General features: G+C 49.9%; 1 protein-coding gene across 1 annotated transcript; it reads left to right on the forward strand.

Moving 5' to 3' along the window:
• Positions 1-6,151: 6,151 nt before the first annotated feature.
• On the forward strand, positions 6,152-16,600 carry LOC121331561 (BPI fold-containing family B member 4-like). Its single transcript, XM_041396109.1, has 15 exons — positions 6,152-6,263; positions 7,023-7,137; positions 7,586-7,690; positions 7,923-8,078; positions 9,648-9,711; positions 10,066-10,129; positions 10,568-10,659; positions 11,719-11,892; positions 12,926-12,979; positions 13,559-13,726; positions 13,844-13,911; positions 14,971-15,013; positions 15,501-15,564; positions 15,972-16,048; positions 16,577-16,600. The coding sequence occupies exons 1-15, from the start codon at positions 6,152-6,154 to the stop codon at positions 16,598-16,600; spliced, it is 1,380 nt and encodes a 459-aa protein (XP_041252043.1).
• The last annotated feature ends 624 nt before the right edge of the window (positions 16,601-17,224 follow it).

Consider the following 17,224-nt stretch of genomic DNA (forward strand, 5'->3'; position numbering starts at 1 on the left):
ATGCTGAGCCCCACGGAGTCAGAGGCAGGACAGCCACCCACCTGTGTGGCATGACCCTGTTCTTTGCCCTCCGGCCTGCTCAGGATTTTAATGCCTCTTTGTCCTTTAATGCCTTTTTGTCTCCTTCTTTCAGAATCACATTGGTTGTTTTGATGTTTCTGCCCCAAGACAGAATCGACACACCTTCACCAAACTGATGGAAGGGAAATGGCACCTGGGTGAGTTAGACCTCATCCGTGCTCATCAGGCTAATTAACTCATCAGCAAGGTTTGTTTAACATGAACTCACTCTCTGGTTTCAGCTGCAATTTCTTTAGAGCAGTCGGTGTCTTCCTGGATATAAGCATTTATTTCCATAACGCTGACTCGGAACCCTGCCTGCCTGCAGGGCTGTAATTTATCCCCCGAGGAGCATCTGGACAAAGCAGGGCACTAATTCTGCCACCTGTGCTGATGATGTGTCCGAAGAGACCGTGTCAAGGCTCTATTAAAAGCTGTGAATAAGACAGAAAGCCTGAAATCTTTGCTTCTAGAAGATGTATGAATGTAATATAAAGCTGCTGCTAATTCTTCCCAGGGATTAATGGAGACTATCAAGGACAATTTCACTCAATATTGCTTTTCTTTTTGTAAAGTAAAGCTTCCCCAAACCTCAGGCAAGGCAGAAACATGGCTTTGAGTCTGTGTCGCTATCCTTCAGTCAAATAGAATTAGCTGTCTTTATTTAAAAAGTCTTCACTGGCACCACAGTGCCAACACTTTCTGAGACAACAAAATGGACAGAAATCCATTTTCCAGCCTGAGAGGAAGGAAAAAATAAATTGGAAGAATGAAGAGTGAGGAGGAATTGAGGCGTTCACCGCGCTCGCAGTGCGAGTGATTGGAAGTGATGGGAGGAAAGCAGGAGAGGGATTCATTTGCTTAAAACACAGAACTGGAATTGACTTTGAGGTGCATGTTGCATCACTGAGGAGCTCAGGCTACCGTGGCTCTGCTGGGGATGTGCTGGGCAGCAGCAGGGAGGGAGGGACGGAGAGCTGCTGGTGTAGGTCAGCTGCTGCAGAAGGCAGGGATGGCTCTGGCCGTGCACCCCAAGCACAGGGCAGACAGCAGGTCACAACCCCTTGTGTGGGGCCAGCTGAGAAAGAATGCCCCAGGGAAACCTGGAATGGGCCAAACCTGAAAGTCCAGATGCAAAACACCCACCCAGGAAGGTGCTCAGGGCAGCACTTCTGCTGCACTTTGGTCTTTGCAGTGACAGACACTGATAAAATATTGCAAAACTTGGTGAAGCAGTGCCTGCCCAAAGCAGCTGGGAAGGGATTTGCAAGGGTGCCTGGGCTTCCCTGGGTGTCCCTGTGAGCCCTGCAGCCTGTGCTGCTGTCAGTGTTGTGTTGGGGAGCTCTGGGCAAGGTCTGAACACCTGTCTGCAGAAGTGCCCCAATTTTTGCTCTGCAGAGTGTCCAGTGAGTTTTCTGTGCTTTTCTTTTCCGTCTCACTGTGCTGCATCTGCCTGATGAAGTTTGTCCCTTTTTGCAGGCTGATAACATTATGCTCCTTCTGCTTCTGTCGGCGTCTCAGAAGAAGAAAATTTCCTGTCTGTAAAATTCCTGGAGACATCGATTTGTGCTTATCTCACGGCAGTGATTTTACTCGGCTTTGCTGTTTATGCTCAGCATTGCGGATGCTTCCAGAAATCAATGCTGCTGCTCTGCCTCCTCCTGACAGGCAGCTCTCTGTGTCCTTCTCCCTGTTTTCCCTGCCCGGGCTCTCTGTGTGGCCCTTGCCTGAGATGATGCTCCTGCTTCTCAAGCTGCCCGTGTAGGAAACTGCAGGGCTGAGTGATCAGACACGGGCACAGCTGCAAAGGAGGGCTCTGACGTCTGCCCTGCCACGGGCCTGGGGTTTGTGTGCCAAGCAGCAGCCCCAGGTCAGCCTGAGCTTGGCAAGGCTGCCTGTGCTGCAGGAGTGATGGGTATTAATTAAGCTGCTCTGCCCTCCTGGGCTGCTGACAATGGGAGCTGCTAAACCAGCCACTGTAAATCTGGCCCTGGGGATGGTGGGTTTCTGTCAATCCTGGCCTCGAGTCAAGTCCCAGTGCTTGAGGAGGGTTTGAGTCCTTCAGTTCTTACTAAAACCTTCCAGGTCCTTTCTAGGAGACTCTAGTTTAAGTTTTGGCAAATCCTATTGCTCAAAATTAGTTTTGGAGCCTGGCTCTGGGAAGATTAATCCACCCCAAACCAACCAGAGCACAGGTGACTCCACAGAGACACTGCTGCACTAATGCCATGTTTCTGGTGCTGAATTCAGCGTTTTACACTGCATTGGGGAGCTCAGAGACAGCTCCTTCCTTCCACTTCCCTGAGCAATTTCATTAACAGGAGTGGGAAAAAAAAAATCTCTGAACAAGCCAGCTCGTAGTGAGGCAGAAGAATTAGAACAGTGAGTCACACTTTTCCATGCCCAGGCTCTGGACTGAGCTGTCCTGACCGAGGGCCTGATCCCCTCCCAGAGAAGATCTGGTATGTTGCCATATTCCCCAGTAAAATACTGTGTGGGAAAAACAATTCATCACCCCAACTTCAGCATTTCAGAGACCATGCTGCGAGTTCACAGCCCAGCTGCAGTCAGCACTTAAAACTTATTTTGTTCCCCCTGCCCTTTCCAGTTTCTGCTCCAGCACAGCAGTTTGCTGTGTCGTTTTCCTCCCCAGGTGCTTTTTCCTTCCCCTTGGGCTGCTGCCTTCTTGGTGGCATCAGGGAATGTTTTCCATTGACATCTGGGCTGAGCAGTTCATTAATGTTCACAGCTCCCGTTTGGAAGCAGTCACGGACTCCTAGGAGGTGTCCCTGGGAGGGAAAAGGCTGGACATCTGTACAAAGCAGCTCCATCACAGCCTGCAAGTCCTGCCACCAGACTTAGGCTTTTTACCTCGAGAGAGAGGATTCAGTTTATTTATACTCTAAACAAGGAGTTACTATTTGCCCATTAAAGAATTTTAACACTCTGAGAATTTTAACACTCTTTAGTTTTTATTTGTCACATAGCAATGAAGGAAAACTGTGCTCCTCTAGCCTGCAAACCTCTGAAATGTCCCAAACCACCATCTGTCATTAAAATGTAGTGCAAAAATTCTGATTTTATTTCATCTTCAGCATTGCTCAGCATTTTAATTTGACCTGTATGGTGCAATTCTCCTAAGTTTTCCCTAGGCTTCCATGGTTCTGAATATTAGAGAAAAAAAAAAAGTTAATTTAATATTTAGTAAATTATTACATTTAATTACTTTAATATTACTCTTCTAAAGATCCTGTTGCTTTTTAACCTGCCTTGCAGAACCCCAAGCCTGGGGCAGTGCAGGATGCCAGAGGCTGCTCTGGAGCATTTCTTCTCTGTGGGTGTTGGTCTTTCCTTGAGCCCTTCTGCTTTCCAGCAGTTGTGTTGAGACAATCTCTTCTACAATTTCTTGCAATGCTTTATTTTAATATATCTTCCCTTGTCACTGCAGGGCTGAATCCAGCCTCCTGGTAAGTGATATCTAAATCACTGCTGCAAGGAGAGGATGAAATATGGGCGCAGGAGAGGGGAGACAAGGGATGTGACTGAGGAGGAAAAAGTCACAGAGCAAGAAGAAATATGGACAGGGTGTGTAAAATGGGCTGTGTTCCTCACAGCTGCTGTCAGTGCCGTGGCTCAGGTGTGGTGCAGGACGTGAGGGTGTGGACATGGATCCCATGGAACAGCGAGAGGATCCGATGGGAGCGCCTGGCTCTGCTGGGCATGTGCATGTACACAGCAGCTCAGGTGACACTGCACACACAGGGACACTCTGAAACCAGCTGGAAATCCACATTTGTTCATGCTCAGCAGCTGGCCTTTGCCAGCAGTGATATCCCTGTATGTGGCTGGAGCAGTGTCAGGGACTCTTCACTGTGGGTGTGCTCGTGGTGACTGCTCAGCCTGGTGCATTTGGGTCTTTGAAAGGGGACAAAAAAAGAGCAGCATGGATAGGTTGCCTGTTAACATCATCTACTTCATCCCCTGGTTTTGGGACTAGACTGCCACCAGCACATCAAATGCAGTGCTGGTTGAATGTTAAATAAAACAAGTTTCTGTGACAAGCAAAAGTTTGCTCCATTGAGCCCAAGCCCAGGGCAGCCCATGCTGAGGGACTCAGTGCAAGCACTTTGCTGCTGCTGCAAAACACACCTTGTACAGTATTGAAGAGCATCCTGAGTATATTTTTCTGCCTTCTGTATTCCCAGGGGACAGCTAGCCCTAAACTCACTGTGGTGGTAGCAGCTTTCTCCTAACTTCAACTTGAATCATAAGCTTTGTTTGTTCCTGTGCCAGCCTTGTCCCTGAGCCCAGGCAGCTCTCCTCCCTCTCTCCTCTCCTTCTCTCCCATGTTTGTGGAGGATGATGGTATCTCTGCTGCTCCCTGTTCCATGAGGCTGAGCACACCAGCCCCTCTCCAGCTCCCCAGCCCTTTGCTGCCCAGCTTCCCCCATTTCCATCCCAGCTGAACACGGGTGGCCAGACCCAAACAAAGTGCCCAGATAAGATCTCCCCGGGGCCCTGCACAATGGAAACTTCTGCTAAGCCCAGCCAAGGCATCTGCTGAGGGCTGAGAGTCTTATTCCTGCAGGATGAGATTTTCCTTTGAAATCCATGTTGCTGCTACCAGTGTTCAGCTACCATAAGTGTTGTTTATTCAAAACCATGTTAACCATTGGCTTTTTGCATTTCAATACAACTTCATTTTTTACATGGCAATTTACAGACCCATCTGAAATCAATCTAAATGCCAACCTTTATCAGATCTCTGCAACTTCAGTATTGCCTCTTGTCAAGAAAATCTTTTCCCAGGAGTCCACTTGAACGAGGAATGAGTCTTTTGCATCTCACACCTTGCAAGGTTGCCAAAAATAGATATTCTAAACCTAAGTTCCTATGCTTTTTGTGCTGCCTTCCTGCACAGGCATCCCCATCAGAGGCCAAATCACCCTGGGACTGACTTGCCAGCTTGCCAAAAATAGATATTCTAGGTCTAAGTCTCCTGGAACCCCCATTCCTGTGCTCTGTGTGCTGCCTTCCTGCTCAGGAAGTCACATCAGCCTTCTGCCAAGATTCTTCAGTAATTCTCACTACTTTTTAAAAAGCTTGTTTACCTCATGGGGTCCCCACTGGATCGACTTTTGCGGGGCACCATTTTTAGAGCAGATGGGGTGAGTGGGGCTGAACAGCAGCATCCAGAGGCCAAGTGAGCACTCAGGGGGTGGCTCAGTGGTGTTGCCTTGTTTCTAACAAGAGAGCTGGCAGCTGGGTGCTTCTTGCAAGGAGCAGGAGCAAAGGGATGGCTGCCCATGGCCCAGGGAGGCTGAGCACGAGAGGCGTGTCTGCCTGGCTGCGGATTTTATATAAGGGCCGTGCTTTCATCTCAGCTCTGGGGAGAAAAGGGACAGCGCAGAGTCTCGAGGAGTCCAGAGGAGCCTGAGTGGAGCCAAGAGCCCATCCCAGCTGGCTGCAGCTGAGTCAGGTAACATCCTCCACGTGCAGGTTGTGTGGTGGCAGGGTGACAGCTGCAGGGGCAGGGTCCCCACGCTGGAAGTGCTTGACTGCTTTGGTTGGAGATTGTGCTGGGCACCAAGCTCCTGGTCACCTCCCTATGTCTGCTATGGCATAATTAAATTTATGTTAGTAGTTATTAAGTTATAACTTCTAGCTGGCTTATTTTTATCACTTGTGTTTTAGTTTATTGCTTTGGAAAGGTAGAAGGAGCACAGAGAGTCCTCAGATGCTTCCCTTGGCAAAGCCCCTCACCAAATACCTGTAACTGTGTATTGCAGGGCTACAGAAATAGCTTAAACATCAGGTTTGGCTTCTTTTGTGTGAACATTTTGGGCCACTCACAAGGGATGAGGAAAGGGCTTTTATTGACCCACACGTGCAGTCTGTCCATGTGTGTGGACATGAAGAAGGTTCTGTTGCTCTGGGCTTGAGCAGAGTCTCCTTTGATCCAGATAAAGACTAAAGGAGGGATTCCTTTCTTGACTTCTTTCCTCATAAAGACACTGGGGTCGCTTCTGAGAGTTTTTTGCCTCACTGTCCCCTCTGATGTCTCCCTTGCCAGCAGGGGAATCTTCTGGAGATGATGGTTTTGAAGCTTTTTGGAATCATCTTTTTCTGTGGCCTCCTCCCACCCTCGCAGGAAGTCTTGTCTGGGCTGTCCTGTGCTGTCAGCCCGCAGGCAATGCAGAACGGTAACTACAAAAAACACCTCAAAGTTGTGTCTGCTTTGAAAGCTCTGTGTAAAGTAAAACTTTCTGAGTTTTACTCCCCATTATCTTTATTTCATAATTCCTCAGGGCTGCAGACTTTGCTCAGAGCCCCTGAGAGCCATCACCAGGTTCATGGGTCAGGGAAATCTGTGCTCCAGAACTGGGGCACGTTTCAGCTCCAAGCAGCCACACAGAATTTCAGGGCTAGATCTGGGTTATTTCCTCTTTTTTTCTCAGTTTCTCATTTCCATATTGGAGCAGCTGATATTTGACAAACAGCTGCTCTGAAGTAGCAGACATAATAATATTTGCAATGTTCAGGCTTGTTTCAAGTTGTTTCTACTAAAAAACTCCAAAAGCTGAAAGCAAAAATAAACAGGCAAAAATCAACAAGTAAAAACCTCTTTGACAAAGGGGAAATGAGCTGTGAGTGGGAGCCCAGCATCTGAGTGGGGTCCTGCTGCTCCTGGCAGTGCACAGCCAAGTTGTGATGTTTGAATTGGAGTCTGGGATGCTTTCCACTGCTGCCCCTCCTGTTCACTTCACCAAGAGCAGCTTTGGTTTATTGCACCAAAGTTATCAAATGCCACCCCTGTGTTATTTTACTGCATGGGGACAGCTGATGTCTCTCCATGAGGAGTTCTGGGGAGGGGAGGGGCTTTGCTGTGCCAGGCTGGATCTGCCTGAGGGGGGACAGGTCACTGCTGCCCGTGCTGGTCCTCACACACAGATGTTTTCCAGTTCTCTCAGATGCCATAATTCATAATGGGCTCATCCACCAGCACCTGCAGGGTCTCGTGGTTCCCAACATCATGGGTGAAGGGAGTCAGCTGAACTCTCCCACCAGCATCACGGAGTAAGTGCTTCACTGAGTGCCCCTTCAGCATCAGATCTGAGCAAGGCGGGCTGAGCTGTCCCTGGCATGGCTGGCCTGGGCTGTTATCCTGGTTTTATTGTGGTACTGAAAATCTGACCCAGTAATGTTGTCAGTGTGGTCACTGCGTGGGTGGCAAGGGACCCTGCAGGTTGTGGGTGCAGAGTGACAGCTCTGGTGGTGCTGTTAATGCCTGGCAGCACTGAGAGAGGGAAAAGGCACCACGGAGGGAAAAAGCAGACAGCTCTCCAAAGTCAGCTTCCACCCCAGCCTGCCCTAGGCTGCCTCTTGTAGTCAGCTGTCTCTTACCCTTGTACCTCCAGCTGGAACTGGCAGGGGTGCTGTGGGTGCTGTAGGTCCTCCCTGGGTGCAGCTGCTCAGCTGCTGGAAGGTGTTTTTAGTTTGTGCCAGCCTTTGCTGTTGTTCACAGCCTGCACCTGATCAAGGTCCGGGTGCCCAGGCTGTCGGTGGTGCTGCTGCCAGGGATCGGGGTCCAGCTGACCATCGGGGCCAAGCTGCAGCTCAGAGGCAACTGGTGAGTGGGGGATTCAGGCAGGGAAACCCCTGCCCTGACATATTTTGCATCTCTTAAGGATTTTTAAGTGTTTCTTACCTATAATAAAGTCACAGAGCAAAACAGACACCAAAAATGACCTGTGGCATTGGCAATAGCCTGCTGGAAATGGAGAAGTCTGTTTCTCCTGGCTTTGGTGAGTTTCTGTGTGTAGAGACTGAGAGATGCAATAATCCCATTTGCTTTTTTGCAGCTTGGTTGGCCTGCTCTCAGAACTCATTGATATCTTAGTGGAGGTGAACATTACTGCAAACATTAAATGCACGAATTTTGAATCTGGCACGTTCCAGGTTGTCACTGAAGACTGCCTCTGCATTCTTGGGGCCATAAAGATCAAGGTCCTTTCTGGGTAAGTGCCTGTGGATTTACGTTTTCGTTATGTGCAATCCTCTTCTCTTTATTAATATGGACAGTCTGCCAGGACACAGAGGTGCTTGCTGGTGTAGAGCCAGGCCTCAGGGATGGAATTTCTTTCCTATTGCCAGTGCCAATTGCATCAGTGGAATGAGGCTTAATTTGCCCAGCTTGCCTGTGGAAATTTTAAGGTCTGAAGCATGAGGTTTGGTACCTTTCCCAACACACTTTCTCTAGACTTAGCTAGAGAATTGATATCCAAAGGGTAGGAGTAATAGGGCTGGGAGAATTCCAGGAAAACGGGACCATTACTTTCCCTGGTTCTGTGCTCTGCCTTTGGCTGCTGTCCCAGGAGGATGCCTGGCATGTGGAGTTTCCCTCTGACTGCTGTGGTTGTGTGTAATTCCAGGCAAATTCGTGCCATCTCCTGCTCAGTCTTATTAAATTCTTGACAGCAAGGATTGGCTGACTTCATGTATTGATGAACTCAGCAGTACATTGATAATGGGAAATATTTTCTTCTATAGCTTTTGAATTACTCACTTTTCGGGTTCATCGAAATTCTCCTAATTAATTTTTGCATTATGCATTATATTTCAATCAATGCAGCAGCTGCTTTGAAAAATGCTGTGTGAGTGAACAGAGGAGCACGACTCACCTGCTCTGGGGGTTATGGTTTAATTTTTAGCAGGATTAATGTGATGGTTTGCAGGAAGTGAACTCCTAGAGGGCCAAGGGAAGTGTAAATATACACAAATGACTTCATGGCAGCTCCTCAGATCCATTTGTAGGCAGAATTTGGGCATAAATAACAGGTGCTCTATGAATTCCTGCTGTCTGTGTCTTGCCAACTCAACAGTCCAGAAATATATTGATTATCAGACAAAACTGCCTCTGTGCTGCTGCAGGCATCACAGGTCCTGAGTGAGTTGTTCAGCAGCAGTGTGGAAATGTCACACAGCAGATTTCTCCTCTTGTTATTCCAGATGCAAATTGTTTGTTCCCAGTAACTAACATGAAGATATTTCCTAACAGCTCCCTCTTCCCTTAACTACAGCACTGATTTAAATACCTGAGGGAGATACCAAGCACAAGGTTAGACTGTGACAGGCTCACTCTTTTCATGCAGTGAAAGCTCCCTGAGAGCTGAAGGAATATTTTCCTCACAGAAAGGGTTGTCAAGCACTGGAACAGGCTGCCCAGGGATGTGGTAGGGACACCACCCCTGGAAGTGCTAAAAAAATGTGACTATGGCACCTGAGGATGTGGTTTAGTGGGGAACCTGATGGTGGTGCAGAGCTGATGGTTGGACTTGATAATTTTGGGTGTGTTTTCCAGTCTTAATGATTCTGTGATTCTCAGCAATGAGTGAAATTCTCTCCTCAGTGGATAAGTGGCTCTTTTTTACCTCCAGCCCCTGCTCTGGTGAGCATCAGCCACAGCACTGGCCCTGAAGGGATGACTGAGGGTGTAGGAGAATGTAAAATGAAGGCTGGAGATCTTTTTGTCTCCTGTCCTGGAGCTTTGTTTGTGCTGATTTGGAGGTTTTTTCCTTCTTTTCCAGCTTGCTCACCCTGTCAGTGAATGAGCTGGTGCTTCGCCAGCTGACAGCGACTCTGCCCGCTTTGGTACGGCCGAGGATTGTCCTCCTTTCACAGCTGAAGCACAGAAATACTGGGGAAAACTGATTACAGCAAGATGCACTGTCTCTGTGCTGCTGTCCCACATCACTGCCATGGGCCGTGGGGCTGGGCTGTCCACAGGGCTGCTGCCTGTGGGGCAAAGCCTCAGATCCAAACATTTCCCTTCAGTGTGGTCCCACTGCTCCAGGGATGCTGCGCTGCCCCAAGTCTTTCACAGCATCCCAGCTGTGTCTATTGCCATGCAGCTCTTTCCCTGGTGGGGAAAGGAGGGCCTCTGGGCAGGCTGTGGGTGATGGTGGTGAGGGGGTTGGGCAGACCCATCTCTGCTTTGTGTTGCAGCTCTGTCCAGTGGTCGACATCGTGATGAACCTTGTGAACATCCATCTGCTGAGCACTCTCAATGGTGCGTTGCTTGTGGAGGCTGAGGCACTGCTGCCCTGTGTTTCCCACAGCGGGAGCAAGACCCATTTCCCACATCAAGTCCCTCAGTGCATCAGCAGAAGTCCAGCACTTCTGCAGGGCTGTTGGTGAGCCTGGAATTCACAGCCCAGCCTTCCAGTGAACTGCTCCCACCTTGGCCCTCCTTATTCCATTTTTATACATCACCTTTGGATTTTTCTTATTGTCTTTGATGCTCTTTTTGTGCTATATCCTAAAGGTAGATCCCACCAAGCTGAACTGGGGATGTTCTGGCCTTTTGGAGTAGCAGCAAGCACCCCCCAGCCCTGAATGCTTGGGCCTGTTTGTGGTTTGGGGGCTGGTGGCCCTTGGGTCAGGGGAGGTTGTGTTACTGCTGATTTCCTGGTGCTGATCCAGGTAATGATCCTTTTCCTGTGTGTAGCGGTGATCCCGGTGGGCACAGCAGGAACAATCCACTACCAGCTGGCCAGCATCCCCTACACCTCTGGCAAGTTCCTTGGGCTGGATTTAGACGTAAGTTCATGCTGGGCAGCAGGACCCTGGGAGTGTGGCTGTGCATTCCTCATCCCATGGGAGCTGGAGAATCCCACGAGAAGCTGGGCTAATGATTTATCCTGGAAATGCAGCTCCTAAGTGCTTAGGTCTTTATCCAAATCACCACTAAGTGATAGTGTGGGCTTTTCTTCTCTTGGCTCTTTATGCCAACCTACCCTGAGTCTGCTCGAGGCTGTGTCTGTTGGATGTAGCTGCTGGGATGAGCAGTTCTTCTCATGGGATGAGCAGTTCTCCTTGTCTCCCTTGCCCTGCAGACCTGCAGGGTGCTTTTGCCTTTGCTGTTCAGTCTCTGCAATGGGTGAATGATAAGCCAGGCTAATGGATGCATTTTTTTACTTCTGTCTCACTGTGAGGGAAAAAACCCCAAACAGCAAAAAGCAAACTACTTGCTAACAGGAGAGCTTAAAAAGGCAAGCAGCTGGACAGAAGCCAGTGGGGGGGGGAAAAAAAAAAAAACCAGCAAAAAGCAACCTACTTGCTAACGGAGCTTAAAAAAGCAAGTTGCTTAAAAAAGCAAGAAGCCAGTGGGACGTGAGCACTAAAGAGGAGCAGGGGCTGATAGCAAACACTGCAGCCTGTGAAACCCATGCTGCTGTACTAACTTTGGTGAAATGACTTCATTGGGAGGAGCCTTTGCCCCAACCCCCCCGATGGTCAGAATGAGTCTCCTTAGCAAAAAGTCCGTGTCAGTGTGGGTGTCTGTGGAGCTGGAGGGGGATCACTGTGTGCAGCACCATCACCCCTCGGTGCTTGGAATGAGACCTCAGGGATGAAGTGAAGCAGAGATTTGTGATTTGGACTGTGTGTTATTAGCTAATAGCACCTCAGTTATGCAGGCTCGCCTTTGTCAGCTCCTGCCATCTATGAAAAAACAGAGGGAGCTGCTCGAGTCCGGTGCTTTCCCGAAGCTCCGAGGAGAGGAGGGAGGGATGTTCAGCTGGCACCGGCTGCTCTCCTGAGAGATCTGACCGTGCCTCGAGGTTTGAGGGCTGATGTGTGTGTCACCTGTCTTTGCAGGGCGTGGTGAAGCAGGTGGGAGGCAGCACCATCCCCCACGACTCGTCCCCCTCTGCTTTGCCTCCTCTGATGGACCGGCTCCTGCTCCTGGTGATGCGCCAGAGCTTCCTCAACGCAGTCCTGTCCCTGCTGCTCCAGCTGCCCCCACAGACCTTCCCCTGCACGCCAGAAGTTGTGAGTACACAGGGCTGTGCTCCAGCTGCAGCGAGTGACAAGGGACAGGCAGCAGCAGCAGGGAGGGCTGTTTGTGGCAGTCCCTGGCTGTGAGCATTGTGTGTGTGCAGCACTGCCTCCCTCCTGCCTTCTCAGAGGGCTCTAACAGCCCCTGCACTGCCCAGCTCTGCTCTTGGCTCTGAGGACACCCCCGGGGACACCAGCTGAGAGCAGCTGTGTTCTGGTTGTGCCATGGACTCCTGCAGGCCCTGAGCCTTTCAAGGAGTCTGCAAAGTGCCACCAAGAAAAGACATTGCATGTCTGCAGTGCCATTCCCTGGGTGTTTGCATTTCCTGTGCCTCTGATCTCTACTCCCAATGGGAAATGTTTAAGGTCCACACGTGGCAGGTGTTGAAAGCCTCTGGGGGATACCACTGTTATATGTACCTCCTCAAGCCAGGTCTCATAAGCTCTTGGAGGTATATAGTACACTTAAGACAGCTTAGCTACTTTTGGAGGCATAAAAAATTAGCAGGATGGTTTTTGTTGCAGTGTTGGAAACTGAAAGAGGTTTAATAAAAGGCAAAATAACAGATAGAAAAACTGATCTAGGTGCAAGAGGCTCTCTTGCCCCTGATAAAACACTTCACAAAACTGATTAGGTTTTTTTTGTTCACTTCTCTTCTAGTAAATTGCCCAGGTGGGACTTTTTGAATTCTGCCCAATTAGCTATCCTTAAGTCTGAGGTGGTCTTCAAAGTCTTATGAGAGGTCTTTTCACCTAATCGATGAGAGAAGCTTCTGGGCTTCTTTCTTTTTTAGGGGGACAAGGATAGTTTTGCCACTCCATCAACACGGGGTACATTCCTACACATCACCTTCCACAGCTGGGTGCCATCACCTTAACGACTCCCAGGAGTCACCCAGACAGCTGGGGAGCAGTGGAGAGAGTGGGGGGCTCGGGGTGCTGTGTGGTGGGGTGGCCCTGGCAGGATGGGTGCTGTTGGAATTGTCTGGAGGGCTCACTGGGGCTGCTGGTGCTTCTGTTCCCTCAGTTCTCGGGCGCCAGCCGCCTGCGCGAGGCCGTGCGGACCATCGCTCCTGCTGGGGTGAGGAGCTTCTTCTGCCACAAGGGTTTGTGTGAAGCTCTCCAGGACACACCTGGCTGTGCCATCATGCCCCTGCCAAAGGTCCCCAGTCTTCTGCTCCCCTCGTCTTGCACCAGCATGGCCTGAGCCTGTCCCGCTGCCCGGCCAGCTGATGGGAGTGGGAGAAGGGGCTGGGGTTTGCACAGCCCTGCTCTCCTGTGTGCCATTGTCTGTTCTGCCTTCTCCTGCTCCCTGACCAGGGGAAAGCCTTCTCTCAGCCTGTAGCCATTGACATAGAAAGCTGATACATATCCCCTGTTTCCTTGTCTGGTGTATCCCATTTCTTGGGCACCCTCTGGCACCCACAGCCCCCTCTGTGTCCACCTTGCCTTCCTCATCCCTTCTGCCCTCAGCATGGAGAGCTGATCCGTGCCAGACCTATTTGCTCTGTAAATTTGGCTTGTCCAGGGTGTGTGTGTGACCTTGGGGAGGCCCTGTGGAGCTATGGGGCTGTGAGAGCCTGCCGAGGACTGCTAGTCCCCTGCCTGGCTGGTGTGTGGGGTGCCAGCAGCCACCTCCATGCGTCCCCAATTCCCACAGTGCTCCGCCTGCAGTGGGACCAGTCCTCTGAGCATCAAACTGGTGTTGAGAGGGAACCCGCTCATCCTCTTGGAAGAAAACAAAGCCAGTGTCAAGCTTTCAGTCCTGATTCAGCTGTTCAGTAACCACTTAGATGGATCCATCCTCAACTTCCTGCTGCTGAAGGCTGTAAGTGTGGCTGGAGCTGCCTCCGAGGGGTGCAGCGTGGTGGCTGGGAGTGCTGAGTGAGTGGTGGCTAGGATGGGGATGTTCCCATCTGCTGATCCTCTCCCTCTCTGCTTGCAGGACCTTGCTCTGAACGTCCGTGTGTCGATTGTTGGGGGCAGGCTGGTGCTGCAGCTGGCCTTGGGCAGGTGAGCTGTCCCCTCACGCACGTGGGGACATTCTCTGTGCTGCAATGTTAGCTCTGGGGCTGCTGCCTTGAAATGTTTTCCGTGTCTGTAAACCAGACATTTCATCTGAATGTGAGAATTTCATGCCTGACTGATGGCATAAGGTGGATGGGGTAGTTCAGGAAGGATTGCAGCAGTTGGAAAGTTTTAAGAGGCTGGAGGAAAAGTGTGTCAGTTTTATAACAAGGAGGAATGAGGTAACCTGAATAATTGTAAGACTGTCAGCTTGACTTTGATCCTGGGCAGTGGTTCGAAATGCCTGATATTGGACATGAATGATAAAGCAGTAAAGGAAAGTGCTGTCATTAATGCCAGTCAAGGCATGATTAAAGTTTGGAGAGCATTCCTTATAGCAGGAGGTTTGAGGATTTGGGGCCATTTAGCTTGTCAGAGAGCTGGATTTAGAAGCAAAATTGGCATAGCTTGTATGCAGCGATATAGGGAATAGAAATGCCTCAAAAGGCTTTTAATTCAATAGACAAGGGTATGACAAGATCCAATAGAAGTAGAAAAGAGAAATTGAAAGTGGAAATAAAGCATCCATTTTAGGTATGGATAGTGGTGTGATTGCAGTGATAGATGAGGAGCTGTAGCAAATTCACCAGACTGTGTGCTTTTCCATAGAACCACAGAATGGTTTGGGTTGGAAGGGATCTTAAAGATCATCCAGTTCCAGCCCCCCTGCCACGGGGTTCCAGAAGCTCTGCTCCCAGCTGGCCAGGAGCTGTCTTCTTCCTGAAAGTGAAGGGAGGGAGAGGGAAGGCGCAGCCAGGAGCTGTGTCTGCCCTGCTGCACTGCTGCATCATTGACAAGCAAATTAAAATTAGGTTAAGCTTTGATTTTCCTATTTTCTTTTCTCTTTTGCAAGTGTGCCAGCCCTGGTTTTTCATGTTACAATGCAGGTGTCCCTTTGTGGGTCTCTGCCCAGGGGTTGAGTGTGCTTGGAGGTGGCTGGGTCTGGCTGTGAGCTCTGGTCAGTGCCTTGTGTCTGACCTGCTGTTTGCTCTCCTTTCCCTGCAGCACTTCCCTCTCCTTGGAGTCTTCTGATGTTGGCATCAGTAATGTAAGTCTCTAACATTAGTCTGGGCTTTACTGGGCAGGGAGAGCAGCCAAGCATGATGCCCTGTGGCTCTTGGGGAGGGAGGGAGCCAGGCAGTGGCTGTGGGATGCTGTGATGAATTACCCCTGCTGGTGGTCAGAGCTGTTAGCTGCTCTGTGGTGTAGGCTGTAGCAATTCCTCTGTTGCTGGGGTTTCTTTTTCCCTTCTGCCTTTTCTAATAAAGAAAATGTAAAGCTGAAATCTGTTTGTTTATTCACCTCTGCTTGGGCAAAGCTCACACTGAGCTGCAGCAGAAGTGTCACAAGGCAGAAGTTTTTCTAAAGGAAGGACTGAATACAAATCAAAGAAGAAAAGTAGATTCACTTCACAGGGAAGAGGGATTGTTCTTTTGCTGTGTCAGTGGGCAGTGGTTTGCAGTCCCAGGGGTCCTGCTTGCTGCTGGCATGGGCCAGGCAGTGCTGCTAACATGGTTGCTCCTTCTCTGATTCAGATCTCCACCCTGAAGCCCCACTGCAGCAGTCTGCTTGTGGAAACATTCATGCCTGTGATCAATGGTAAGGTGACCTGGATGGTGGCTGTAATGCTGGGAGCACTTGGAGCTCTGGGCAAGGAGGGAAGAGGGCGTCGTGTGTGTGTGTGCGTGTGTGTGTCTGTGTGTGTGTGTATGGGTGTGTGTGGGTGTATGTGAGTGGGTGTGGCTGTGGGTTTGGAAGATATACAAGGAATGCTGGAGCCATTAAAACCCTGAAATCCCCATTTTCAGGATGCAGTTAGAAGTCCAACCTTATATTTGCACCATCCCAGCCCAGCATCATTTCTGGCAACAGCCAGTGCTGGAGAACCTCAGGAAAGCCAGCACACAGCGCTGGCCCCGAGAAGCTCTGCTCCTGTGCCCTCCCTGGGGCAGCTCTGCTGTGGGCTGAGCTGGCTCAGCATGTGAGGTCCTGTGTGTCCCCTGCAGGTGCCCTGAGCATGGGGATCCCGCTGCCCAAGGTGCTGCGCATCCCCTTGGTGAATGTGGATTTTCAGATAAAAGCGGTGAGTTAATGGCTGCTCCCTCCTGTAAGGCTCCAGGCTGTTCACAGGGCCCTGCCAGTGCTGGCTGTGTGTGCAAGGGCTGGAGAATTCACTCCCTGAAAGTCTGAAAGGGCTGCTCTTCCTGGCCAGGGAATGTCCTGAGGATGTGATGCCCACACAAGGGGTGGGCGCAGCTGCACCGTGAGCAGTGCTCAGGCACTGGGCAGGGTCCCATTCCCTGCCCAGGCCCTTTTCTTTCTGAGGAACTCAGTGGGAGCAGCTCTGTTGTGCATCCAGTGTTCAGGCAAGCCCTCTCCAGTGGCACCATTCAAAGAATCTTGAATTGCCCCAAATTCCAGCCCTGTCCGCCCTGGAGCTGTCCTGGAGTAGCCAGGATATTCCCCAACACTCCCAAAGAGTTCTGTGCCCCCCTTACTACAAACTGGACGTGAGGACTTTTGCAGGAGGGTTCTGTCTTTGCTGTGTGCTGTGAACCAACATCCCTTGATGGGAGATAATGTGTTTGTGTTTCTCCCTGCCCTCCTCCAGGGCCTGATCCTGTTTCTGGTGTGAGCTGTGCAGCCTGAGGCACGGAGAGACTGTGGGGGCAGAGAGAGGAAGAGAGCAGCAAGAATGGAATGCCAGGACCAGCATTATCTGCTTTTATTTACTAAATTTGATTCAAGATTCTTGATAATATTTAAGACTCTTTAAAGTGAATTGGCTTGTGTGAGTACAGTTTGACACTTGCAAACCTGACTGGCAGCTCTATGTACAAATATTTATTTGGAGAAGTTGGTGTGATTTTGGGGTCACAGTCACAACAGTTGAATGTGGTGCTGCAGTGGAATTGGGAAATTTGTTCTGAGGTGAAATTTTTCCTGATAGAATGAAAAAGTGAATTTGTTGCACGTGGCTTCTGAAGTGAATCTTCCCATCCTTGTCCAGGAGGATGTGAAGTGCTGAGTGGGAGTTCAGCATACATTTGTCATGTAATTCTTTTAATAAATGTTCCTACTTTTTTAGTGCTTGGAATGAAGTTCTGGTTTCTGATGCTTCTCAGGGTGAGCTTCTGTCCTCCACTCTGGGATCTTGTTCCTTTGTGACAATCAATATTTTGAGTTTGGGTTTGAAAAGGCTTCCCACTAGAACTTCCTGAGAAAAAAATTTGAACTTTCAGTGGCTCCTCCTGGCCTG

Source organism: Onychostruthus taczanowskii, unplaced genomic scaffold (genome assembly GCF_017590055.1).
Source record: "Onychostruthus taczanowskii isolate IOZ18803 unplaced genomic scaffold, ASM1759005v1 scaffold126, whole genome shotgun sequence".
In the NCBI taxonomy this organism is placed as follows: Eukaryota; Metazoa; Chordata; class Aves; order Passeriformes; family Passeridae; genus Onychostruthus; species Onychostruthus taczanowskii.

Excerpts from the sequence above, each read along its gene's own strand:
- LOC121331561 (XM_041396109.1), top strand. The coding sequence starts at position 6,152 with ATGATGGTTTTGAAGCTTTTTGGAATCATCTTTTTCTGTGGCCTCCTC. Across the intron at positions 7,691-7,922 it reads CTGCAGCTCAGAGGCAACTG|CTTGGTTGGCCTGCTCTCAG; the intron begins GTGAGTGGGGGA and ends GCTTTTTTGCAG. Across the intron at positions 13,727-13,843 it reads ACTTCCTGCTGCTGAAGGCT|GACCTTGCTCTGAACGTCCG; the intron begins GTAAGTGTGGCT and ends CTCTGCTTGCAG.